Raw genomic sequence first — 12,442 nt, 5'->3', positions numbered from 1 at the left:
GACTATAGGACAGAGGAGAGGCAGGATGACTATAGGACAGAGGAGAGGCAGGATGAATATAAGGCAGAGGAGAGGCAGGATGAATATAAGGCAGAGGAGAGGCAGGACGAATATAAGGCAGAGGAGAAGCAGGACGAATATAAGGCAGAGGAGAGGCAGGATAACTAAAGGACAGAGGAGAGGCAGGATGACTGTAGGGCAGAGGAGAGGCAGGATGACTATAGGACAGAGGAGAGGCAGGATGACTATAGGACAGAGGAGAGGCAGGATGACTATAGGACAGAGGAGAGGCAGGATGACTATAGGACAGAGGAGAGGCAGGATGACTATAGGACAGAGGAGAGGCAGGATGACTATAGGGCAGAGGAAAGGCAGGTTGACTATAGGACAGAGGAGAGGCAGAATGACTATAGGACAGAGGAGAGGCAGTATGACTATAGGACAGAGGAGAGGCAGTATGACTATAGGACAGAGGAGAGGCAGGATGACTATAGTACAGAGGAGAGGCAGGATGAATATAAGGCAGAGGAGAGGCAGGACGAATATAAGGCATAGGAGAGGCAGGATGAATATAAGGCAGAGGAGAGGCAGGACGAATATAAGGCAGAGAAGAGGCAGGACGAATATAAGGCAGAGGAGAGGCATGATGACTATAGGACAGAGGAGAGGCAGGATGACTATAGGACAGAGGAGAGGCAGGACGAATATAAGGCAGAGGAGAGGCAGGACGAATATAAGGCAGAGGAGAGGCAGGACGAATATAAGGCAGAGGAGAGGCAGGACGAATATAAGGCAGAGGAGAGGCAGGACGAATATAAGGCAGAAGAGAGGCAGGATGACTATAGGACAGAGAAGAGGCAGGACGAATATAAGGCAGAGGAGAGGCAGGACGAATATAAGGCAGAGGAGAGGCAGGATGACTGCAGGGCAGAGGAGAGGCAGGATGACTATAGGACAGAGGAGAGGCAGGATGAATATAAGGCAGAGGAGAGGCAGGACGAATATAAGGCAGAGGAGAGGCAGGACGAATATAAGGCAGAGGAGAGGCAGGATGACTATAGGACAGAGGAGAGGCAGGATGACTATAGGGCAGAGGAGAGGCAGGGGGACTGTAGGGCAGAGGAGAGGCAGGATGAATATAAGGCAGAGGAGAGGCAGGATGAATATAAGGCAGAGGAGAGGCAGGACAAATATAAGGCAGAGGAGAGGCAGGATGACTATAGGACAGAGGAGAGGCAGGATGACTATAGGACAGAGGAAAGGCAGTATGACTGTAGGGCAGAGGAGAGGCAGGATGACTATAGGACAGAAGAGAGGCAGGATGACTATAGGGCAGAGGAAAGGCAGGTTGACTATAGGACAGAGGAGAGGCAGGATGACTATAGGACAAAGGAGAGGCAGGATGAATATAAGGCAGAGGAGAGGCAGGACGAATATAAGGCAGAGGAGAGACAGGATGAATATAGGACGGAGGAGAGGCAGGACGAATATAAGGCAGAGGAGAGGCAGGATGAATATAAGGCAGAGGAGAGGCAGGATGACTGTAGGGCAGAGGAGAGGCAGGATGAATATAAGGCAGAGGAGAGGCAGGACAAATATAAGGCAGAGGAAAGGCAGGTTGAATATAAGGCAGAAGAGAGGCAGGATGACTGTAGGGCAGAGAAGAGGCAAGATGACTATAGGACAGAGGAGACGCAGGATGAATATAAGGCAGAGGAGAGGCTGGACGAATATAAGGCAGAGGAGAGGCAGGACGAATATAAGGCAGAGGAGAGGCAGGATGACTATAGGACAGAGGAGAAGCAGGATGACTATAGGACAGAGGAGAGGCAGGATGCATATATAAGGCAGAGGAGAGGCAGGATGACTATAGGACAGAGGAGAGGCAGGACAAATATAAGGCAGAGGAGAGGCAGGATGACTATAGGACAGAGGAGAGGCAGGATGACTATAGGACAGAGGAGAGGCAGGATGAATATAAGGCAGAGGAGAGGCAGGACGAATATAAGGCAGAGGAGAGGCAGGACGAATATAAGGCAGAGGAGAGGCAGGATGACTATAGGACAGAGGAGAGGCAGTATGACTGCAGGGCAGAGGAGAGGCAGGATGACTATAGGACAGAGGAGAGGCAGGATGACTATAGGACAGAGGAGAGGCAGGATGACTATAGGGCAGAGGAGAGGCAGGGGGACTGTAGGGCAGAGGAGAGGCAGGATGACTATAGGACAGAGGAGAGGCAGGATGACTATAGGGCAGAGGAAAGGCAGGTTGACTATAGGACAGAGGAGAGGCAGGATGACTATAGGACAGAGGAGAGGCAGGATGACTATAGGACAGAGGAGAGGCAGGATGAATTTAAGGCAGAGGAGAGGCAGGACTAATATAAGGCAGAGGAGAGGCAGGATGACTATAGGACAGAGGAGAGGCAGGATGACTATAGGACAGAGGAGAGGCAGTATGACTGTAGGGCAAAGGAGAGGCAGGATGACTATAGGACAGAGGATAGGCAGGATGACTATAGGGCAGAGGAAAGGCAGGTTGACTATAGAACAGAGGAGAGGCAGGATGACTATAGGACAGAGGAGAGGCAGGATGAATATAAGGCAGAGGAGAGGCAGGACGAATATAAGGCAGAGGAGAGACAGGATGAATATAGGACGGAGGAGAGGCAGGACGAATATAAGGCAGAGGAGAGGCAGGATGAATATAAGGCAGAGGAGAGGCAGGATGACTGTAGGGCAGAGGAGAGGCAGGATGAATATAAGGCAGAGGAGAGGTAGGTCGAATATAAGGCAGAAGAGAGGCAGGATGACTGTAGGGCAGAGGAGAGGCAAGATGACTATAGGACAGAGGAGACGCAGGATGACTGTAGGACAGAGGAGAGGCAGGATGACTATAGGACAGAGAAGAGGCAGGGGGACTGTAGGGCAAAGGAGAGGCAGGATGACTATAGGACAGAGGAGAGGCAGGATGAATATAAGGCAGAGGAGAGGCAGGACGAATATAAGGCAGAGGAGAGGCAGGACGAATATAAGGCAGAGGAGAGGCAGGATGACTATAAGACAGAGGAGAGGCAGGATGACTATAGGACAGAGGAAAGGCAGGATGCATATATAAGGCAGAGGAGAGGCTGGATGACTATAGGACAGAGGAGAGGCAGGACGAATATAAGGCAGAGGAGAGGCAGGACGAATATAAGGCAGAGGAGAGGCAGGATGACTATAGGACAGAGGAGAGGCAGGATGACTATAGGACAGAGGAGAGGCAGTATGACTGTAGGGCAGAGGAGAGGCAGGATGACTATAGGACAGAGGAGAGGCAGGATGACTATAGGGCAGAGGAGAGGCAGGATGAATATAAGGCAGAGGAGAGGCAGGATGAATATAAGGCAGAGGAGAGGCAGGATGACTATAGGGCAGAGGAGAGGCAGGACGAATATAAGGCAGAGGAGAGGCAGGACGAATATAAGGCAGAGGAGAGGCAGGACGAATATAAGGCAGAGGAGAGGCAGGATGACTGCAGGGCAGAGGAGAGGCAGTATGACTGCAGGGCAGAGGAGAGGCAGTATGACTGCAGGGCAGAGGAGAGGCAGAATGACTATAGGGCAGAGGAGAGGCAGGATGACTATAGGGCAGAGGAGAGGCAGAATGACTATAGGGCAGAGGAGAGGCAGGATGACTATAGGACAGAAGAGAGGCAGAATGACTATTGGACAGAGGAGAGGCAGAATGACAATAGGACAGAGGAGAGGCAGGATGACTATAGGAGAGAGGAGAGGAAGTATGACTGTAGGGCAGAGGAGAGGCAGGAAGACTATAGGACAGAGGAGAGGCAGGATGACTATAGGACAGAGGAGAGGCAGGATGAATATAAGGCAGAGGAGAGGCAGGATGAATATAAGGCAGAGGAGAGGCAGGACAAATATAAGGCAGAGGAGAGGCAGGATGACTATAGGACAGAGGAGAGGCAGGATGACTATAGGACAGAGGAGAGGCAGTATGACTGTAGGGCAGAGGAGAGGCAGGATGACTATAGGACAGAGGAGAGGCAGGATGACTATAGGGCAGAGGAGAGGCAGGATGAATATAAGGCAGAGGAGAGGCAGAATGAATATAAGGCAGAGGAGAGGCAGGACGAATATAAGGCAGAGGAGAGGCAGGACGAATATAAGGCAGAGGAGAGGCAGGACGAATATAAGGCAGAAGAGAGGCAGGATGACTGCAGGGCAGAGGAGAGGCAGTATGACTGCAGGGCAGAGGAGAGGCAGTATGCCTGCAGGGCAGAGGAGAGGCAGAATGACAATAGGACAGAGGAGAGGCAGGATGACTATAGGACAGAGGAGAGGAAGTATGACTGTAGGGCAGAGGAGAGGCAGGAAGACTATAGGACAGAGGAGAGGCAGGATGACTATAGGACAGAGGAGAGGCAGGATGAATATAAGGCAGAGGAGAGGCAGGATGACTGTAGGACAGAGGAGAGGCAGGATGAATATAAGGCAGAGGAGAGGCAGGACGAATATAAGGCAGAGGAGAAGCAGGATGAATATAAGGCAGAGGAGAGGCAGGATGACTATAGGACAGAGGAGAGACAGGATGACTGTAGGGCAGAGGAGAGGCAGGATGACTATAGGACAGAGGAGAGGCAGGATGACTATAGGACAGAGGAGAGGCAGGATGACTATAGGACAGAGGAGAGGCAGGATGACTATAGGACAGAGGAGAGGCAGGATGACTATAGGGCAGAGGAAAGGCAGCTTGACTATAGGACAGAGGAGAGGCAGAATGACTATAGGACAGAGGAGAGGCAGTATGACTATAGGACAGAGGAGAGGCAGTATGATTATAGGACAGAGGAGAGGCAGGATGACTATAGTACAGAGGAGAGGCAGGATGAATATAAGGCAGAGGAGAGGCAGGACGAATATAAGGCATAGGAGAGGCAGGACGAATATAAGGCAGAGGAGAGGCAGGACGAATATAAGGCAGAGAAGAGGGAGGACGAATATAAGGCAGAGGAGAGGCAGGATGACTATAGGACAGAGGAGAGGCAGGATGACTATAGGACAGAGGAGAGGCAGGATGAATATAAGGCAGAGGAGAGGCAGGACGAATATAAGGCAGAGGAGAGGCAGGACGAATATAAGGCAGAGGAGAGGCAGGACGAATATAAGGCAGAGGAGAGGCAGGATGACTATAGGACAGAGAAGAGGCAGGACGAATATAAGGCAGAGGAGAGGCAGGACGAATATAAGGCAGAGGAGAGGCAGGATGACTGCAGGGCAGAGGAGAGGCAGGATGACTATAGGACAGAGGAGAGGCAGGACGAATATAAGGCAGAGGAGAGGCAGGACGAATATAAGGCAGAGGAGAGGCAGGACGAATATAAGGCAGAGGAGAGGCAGGATGACTATAGGACAGAGGAGAGGCAGTATGACTGCAGGGCAGAGGAGAGGCAGGATGACTATAGGACAGAGGAGAGGCAGGATGACTATAGGACAGAGGAGAGGCAGGATGACTATAGGGCAGAGGAGAGGCAGGGGGACTGTAGGGCAGAGGAGAGGCAGGATGAATATAAGGCAGAGGAGAGGCAGGATGAATATAAGGCAGAGGAGAGGCAGGACAAATATAAGGCAGAGGAGAGGCAGGATGACTATAGGACAGAGGAGAGGCAGGATGACTATAGGACAGAGGAGAGGCAGTATGACTGTAGGGCAGAGGAGAGGCAGGATGACTATAGGACAGAGGAGAGGCAGGATGACTATAGGGCAGAGGAAAGGCAGGTTGACTATAGGACAGAGGAGAGGCAGGATGACTATAGGACAGAGGAGAGGCAGGATGAATATAAGGCAGAGGAGAGGCAGGACGAATATAAGGCAGAGGAGAGACAGGATGAATATAGGACGGAGGAGAGGCAGGACGAATATAAGGCAGAGGAGAGGCAGGATGAATATAAGGCAGAGGAGAGGCAGGATGACTGTAGGGCAGAGGAGAGGCAGGATGAATATAAGGCAGAGGAGAGGCAGGACAAATATAAGGCAGAGGAAAGGCAGGTCGAATATAAGGCAGAAGAGAGGCAGGATGACTGTTGGGCAGAGGAGAGGCAAGATGACTATAGGACAGAGGAGACGCAGGATGACTATAGGACAGAGGAGAGGCAGGATGACTATAGGACAGAGGAGAGGCAGGATGAATATAAGGCAGAGGAGAGGCAGGACGAATATAAGGCAGAGGAGAGGCAGGACGAATATAAGGCAGAGGAGAGGCAGGATGACTATAGGACAGAGGAGAGGCAGGATGACTATAGGACAGAGGAGAGGCAGGATGACTATAGGGCCGAGGAGAGGCAGGGGGACTGTAGGGCAGAGGAGAGGCAGGATGAATATAAGGCAGAGGAGAGGCAGGATGAATATAAGGCAGAGGAGAGGCAGGACAAATATAAGGCAGAGGAGAGGCAGGATGACTATAGGACAGAGGAGAGGCAGGATGACTATAGGACAGAGGAGAGGCAGTATGACTGTAGGGCAGAGGAGAGGCAGGATGACTATAGGACAGAGGAGAGGCAGGATGACTATAGGGCAGAGGAAAGGCAGGTTGACTATAGGACAGAGGAGAGGCAGGATGACTATAGGACAGAGGAGAGGCAGGATGAATATAAGGCAGAGGAGAGGCAGGACGAATATAAGGCAGAGGAGAGACAGGATGAATATAGGACGGAGGAGAGGCAGGACGAATATAAGGCAGAGGAGAGGCAGGATGAATATAAGGCAGAGGAGAGGCAGGATGACTGTAGGGCAGAGGAGAGGCAGGATGAATATAAGGCAGAGGAGAGGCAGGACAAATATAAGGCAGAGGAAAGGCAGGTCGAATATAAGGCAGAAGAGAGGCAGGATGACTGTAGGGCAGAGGAGAGGCAAGATGACTATAGGACAGAGGAGACGCAGGATGACTATAGGACAGAGGAGAGGCAGGATGACTATAGGACAGAGGAGAGGCAGGATGAATATAAGGCAGAGGAGAGATAGGACGAATATAAGGCAGAGGAGAGGCAGGACGAATATAAGGTAGAGGAGAGGCAGGATGACTATAGGACAGAGGAGAGGCAGGATGCATATATAAGGCAGAGGAGAGGCAGGATGACTATAGGACAGAGGAGAGGCAGGATGACTATAGGACAGAGGAGAGGCAGGATGACTATAGAGCAGAGGAGAGGCAGGGGGACTGTAGGGCAGAGGAGAGGCAGGATGAATATAAGGCAGAGGAGAGGCAGGATGAATATAAGGCAGAGGAGAGGCAGGACAAATATAAGGCAGAGGAGAGGCAGGATGACTATAGGACAGAGGAGAGGCAGGATGACTATAGGACAGAGGAGAGGCAGTATGACTGTAGGGCAGAGGAGAGGCAGGATGACTATAGGACAGTGGAGAGGCAGGATGACTATAGGGCAGAGGAAAGGCAGGTTGACTATAGGACAGAGGAGAGGCAGGATGACTATAGGACAGAGGAGAGGCAGGATGAATATAAGGCAGAGGAGAGGCAGGACGAATATAAGGCAGAGGAGAGACAGGATGAATATAGGACGGAGGAGAGGCAGGACGAATATAAGGCAGAGGAGAGGCAGGATGAATATAAGGCAGAGGAGAGGCAGGATGACTGTAGGGCAGAGGAGAGGCAGGATGAATATAAGGCAGAGGAGAGGCAGGACAAATATAAGGCAGAGGAAAGGCAGGTCGAATATAAGGCAGAAGAGAGGCAGGATGACTGTAGGGCAGAGGAGAGGCAAGATGACTATAGGACAGAGGAGACGCAGGATGACTATAGGACAGAGGAGAGGCAGGATGACTATAGGACAGAGGAGAGGCAGGATGAATATAAGGCAGAGGAGAGATAGGACGAATATAAGGCAGAGGAGAGGCAGGACGAATATAAGGTAGAGGAGAGGCAGGATGACTATAGGACAGAGGAGAGGCAGGATGCATATATAAGGCAGAGGAGAGGCAGGATGACTATAGGACAGAGGAGAGGCAGGACGAATATAAGGCAGAGGAGAGGCAGGATGACTATAGGACAGAGGAGAGGCAGGATGACTATAGGACAGAGGAGAGGCAGGATGAATATAAGGCAGAGGAGAGGCAGGACGAATATAAGGCAGAGGAGAGGCAGGACGAATATAAGGCAGAGGAGAGGCAGGATGACTATAGGACAGAGGAGAGGCAGTATGACTGCAGGGCAGAGGAGAGGCAGGATGACTATAGGACAGAGGAGAGGCAGGATGACTATAGGACAGAGGAGAGGCAGGATGACTATAGGACAGAGGAGAGGCAGTATGACTGTAGGGCAAAGGAGAGGCAGGATGACTATATGACAGAGGAGAGGCAAGATGACTATAGGACAGAGGAGAGGCAGGATGACTATAGGACAGAGGAGACGCAGGATGACTATAGGACAGAGGAGAGGCAGGATGAATATAAGGCAGAGGAGAGGCAGGACGAATATAAGGCAGAGGAGAGGCAGGACGAATATAAGGCAGAGGAGAGGCAGGATGACTATAGGACAGAGGAGAGGCCGGATGACTATAGGACAGAGGAGAGGCAGGATGAATATAAGGCAGAGGAGAGGCAGGACGAAAATAAGGCAGAGGAGAAGCAGGACGAATATAAGGCAGAGGAGAGGCAGGATGACTAAAGGACAGAGGAGAGGCAGTATGACTGCAGGGCAGAGGAGAGGCAGGATGACTATAGGACGGAGGAGAGGCAGGATGACTATAGGACAGAGGAGATGCAGGATGACTATAGGGCAGAGGAGAGGCAGGGGGACTGTAGTGCAGAGGGGAGGCAGGATGAATATAAGGCAGAGGAGAGGCAGGATGAATATAAGGCAGAGGAGAGGCAGGATGACTATAGGACAGAGGAGAGGCAGGATGACTATAGGACAGAGGAGAGGCAGTATGACTGTAGGGCAGAGGAGAGGCAGGATGACTATAGGACAGAGGAGAGGCAGGATGACTATAGGGCAGAGGAGAGGCAGCATGAATATAAGGCAGAGGAGAGGCAGAATGAATATAAGGCAGAGGAGAGGCAGGATGAATATAAGGCAGAGGAGAGGCAGGACGAATATAAGGCAGAGGAGAGGCAGGATGACTGCAGGGCAGAGGAGAGGCAGTATGACTGCAGGGCAGAGGAGAGGCAGAATGACTATAGGGCAGAGGAGAGGCATGATGACTATAGGGCAGAGGAGAGGCAGAATGACTATAGGGCAGAGGAGATGCAGGATGACTATAGGACAGAAGAGAGGCAGAATGACTATTGGACAGAGGAGAGGCAGAATGACAATAGGACAGAGGAGAGGCAGGATGACTATAGAACAGAGGAGAGGAAGTATGACTGTAGGGTAGAGGAGAGGCAGGAAGACTATAGGACAGAGGAGAGGCAGGATGACTATAGGACAGAGGAGAGGCAGGATGAATATATGGCAGAGGAGAGGCAGGATGAATATAAGGCAGAGGAGAGGCAGGACGAATATAAGGCAGAGGAGAAGCAGGACGAATATAAGGCAGAGGAGAGGCAGGATAACTAAAGGACAGAGGAGAGGCAGGATGACTGTAGGGCAGAGGAGAGGCAGGATGACTATAGGACAGAGGAGAGGCAGGATGACTATAGGACAGAGGAGAGGCAGGATGACTATAGGACAGAGGAGAGGCAGGATGACTATAGGACAGAGGAGAGACAGGATGACTATAGGACAGAGGAGAGGCAGGATGACTATAGGGCAGAGGAAAGGCAGGTTGACTATAGGACAGAGGAGAGGCAGAATGACTATAGGACAGAGGAGAGGCAGTATGACTATAGGACAGAGGAGAGGCAGTATGACTATAGGACAGAGGAGAGGCAGGATGACTATAGTACAGAGGAGAGGCAGGATGAATATAAGGCAGAGGAGAGGCAGGACGAATATAAGGCATAGGAGAGGCAGGATGAATATAAGGCAGAGGAGAGGCAGGACGAATATAAGGCAGAGAAGAGGCAGGACGAATATAAGGCAGAGGAGAGGCATGATGACTATAGGACAGAGGAGAGGCAGGATGACTATAGGACAGAGGAGAGGCAGGACGAATATAAGGCAGAGGAGAGGCAGGACGAATATAAGGCAGAGGAGAGGCAGGACGAATATAAGGCAGAGGAGGGGCAGGACGAATATAAGGCAGAAGAGAGGCAGGATGACTATAGGACAGAGAAGAGGCAGGACGAATATAAGGCAGAGGAGAGGCAGGATGACTGCAGGGCAGAGGAGAGGCAGGATGACTATAGGACAGAGAAGAGGCAGGATGAATATAAGGCAGAGGAGAGGCAGGACGAATATAAGGCAGAGGAGAGGCAGGACGAATATAAGGCAGAGGAGAGGCAGGATGACTATAGGACAGAGGAGAGGCAGGATGACTATAGGGCAGAGGAGAGGCAGGGGGACTGTAGGGCAGAGGAGAGGCAGGATGAATATAAGGCAGAGGAGAGGCAGGATGAATATAAGGCAGAGGAGAGGCAGGACAAATATAAGGCAGAGGAGAGGCAGGATGACTATAGGACAGAGGAGAGGCAGGATGACTATAGGACAGAGGAGAGGCAGTATGACTGTAGGGCAGAGGAGAGGCAGGATGACTATAGGACAGAGGAGAGGCAGGATGACTATAGGGCAGAGGAAAGGCAGGTTGACTATAGGACAGAGGAGAGGCAGGATGACTATAGGACAGAGGAGAGGCAGGATGAATATAAGGCAGAGGAGAGGCAGGACGAATATAAGGCAGAGGAGAGACAGGATGAATATAGGACGGAGGAGAGGCAGGACGAATATAAGGCAGAGGAGAGGCAGGATGAATATAAGGCAGAGGAGAGGCAGGATGACTGTAGGGCAGAGGAGAGGCAGGATGAATATAAGGCAGAGGAGAGGCAGGACAAATATAAGGCAGAGGAAAGGCAGGTTGAATATAAGGCAGAAGAGAGGCAGGATGACTGTAGGGCAGAGAAGAGGCAAGATGAATATAGGACAGAGGAGACGCAGGATGACTATAGGACAGAGGAGAGGCAGGATGACTATAGGACAGAGGAGAGGCAGGATGAATATAAGGCAGAGGAGAGGCTGGACGAATATAAGGCAGAGGAGAGGCAGGACGAATATAAGGCAGAGGAGAGGCAGGATGACTATAGGACAGAGGAGAAGCAGGATGACTATAGGACAGAGGAGAGGCAGGATGCATATATAAGGCAGAGGAGAGGCAGGATGACTATAGGACAGAGGAGAGGCAGGACGAATATAAGGCAGAGGAGAGGCAGGATGACTATAGGACAGAGGAGAGGCAGGATGACTATAGGACAGAGGAGAGGCAGGATGAATATAAGGCAGAGGAGAGGCAGGACGAATATAAGGCAGAGGAGAGGCAGGATGAATATAAGGCAGAGGAGAGGCAGGATTACTATAGGACAGAGGATAGGCAGTATGACTATAGGGCAGAGGAGAGGCAGGGGGACTGTAGGGCAGAGGAGAGGCAGGATGACTATAGGACAGAGGAGAGGCAGGATGACTATAGGGCAGAGGAGAGGCAGGTTGACTATAGGACAGAGGAGAGGCAGGATGACTATAGGACAGAGGAGAGGCAGGATGACTATAGGACAGAGGAGAGGCAGGATGAATTTAAGGCAGAGGAGAGGCAGGACTAATATAAGGCAGAGGAGAGGCAGGATGACTATAGGACAGAGGAGAGGCAGGATGACTATAGGACAGAGGAGAGGCAGTATGACTGTAGGGCAAAGGAGAGGCAGGATGACTATAGGACAGAGGATAGGCAGGATGACTATAGGGCAGAGGAAAGGCAGGTTGACTATAGAACAGAGGAGAGGCAGGATGACTATAGGACAGAGGAGAGGCAGGATGAATATAAGGCAGAGGAGAGGCAGGACGAATATAAGGCAGAGGAGAGACAGGATGAATATAGGACGGAGGAGAGGCAGGACGAATATAAGGCAGAGGAGAGGCAGGATGAATATAAGGCAGAGGAGAGGCAGGATGACTGTAGGGCAGAGGAGAGGCAGGATGAATATAAGGCAGAGGAGAGGCAGGACAAATATAAGGCAGAGGAGAGGTAGGTCGAATATAAGGCAGAAGAGAGGCAGGATGACTGTAGGGCAGAGGAGAGGCAAGATGACTATAGGACAGAGGAGACGCAGGATGACTATAGGACAGAGGAGAGGCAGGATGACTATAGGACAGAGAAGAGGCAGGGGGACTGTAGGGCAAAGGAGAGGCAGGATGACTATAGGACAGAGGAGAGGCAGGTTGACTATAGGACAGAGGAGAGGCAGGATGACTATAGGACAGAGGAGAGGCAGGACGAATATAAGGCAGAGGAGAGGCAGGACGAATATAAGGCAGAGGAGAGGCAGGACGAATATAAGGCA

At 51.4% G+C, this 12,442-nt stretch overlaps 1 protein-coding gene across 1 annotated transcript in view; it reads left to right on the top strand.

Annotated features, from left to right (window-relative positions):
• The window catches only part of LOC134934631 (trichohyalin-like), a 34,171-nt gene extending 22,041 nt beyond the window's left edge, over positions 1–12,130 (top strand). Inside the window, exons 3-9 of the mRNA XM_063930021.1 lie at positions 1,386–1,667; positions 2,468–2,776; positions 5,818–6,099; positions 6,628–6,909; positions 7,494–7,775; positions 10,736–11,098; positions 11,791–12,130. Coding sequence (XP_063786091.1) covers positions 1,386–1,667; positions 2,468–2,776; positions 5,818–6,099; positions 6,628–6,909; positions 7,494–7,775; positions 10,736–11,098; positions 11,791–12,130 — 2,140 coding nt within the window. The remainder of the gene's footprint in view (positions 1–1,385; positions 1,668–2,467; positions 2,777–5,817; positions 6,100–6,627; positions 6,910–7,493; positions 7,776–10,735; positions 11,099–11,790) is intronic.
• The last annotated feature ends 312 nt before the right edge of the window (positions 12,131–12,442 follow it).

This window comes from Pseudophryne corroboree, chromosome 6, assembly GCF_028390025.1.
Source record: "Pseudophryne corroboree isolate aPseCor3 chromosome 6, aPseCor3.hap2, whole genome shotgun sequence".
Lineage (NCBI taxonomy): Eukaryota > Metazoa > Chordata > Amphibia > Anura > Myobatrachidae > Pseudophryne > Pseudophryne corroboree.
This window is presented reverse-complemented; position numbering and strand designations above follow the sequence as displayed.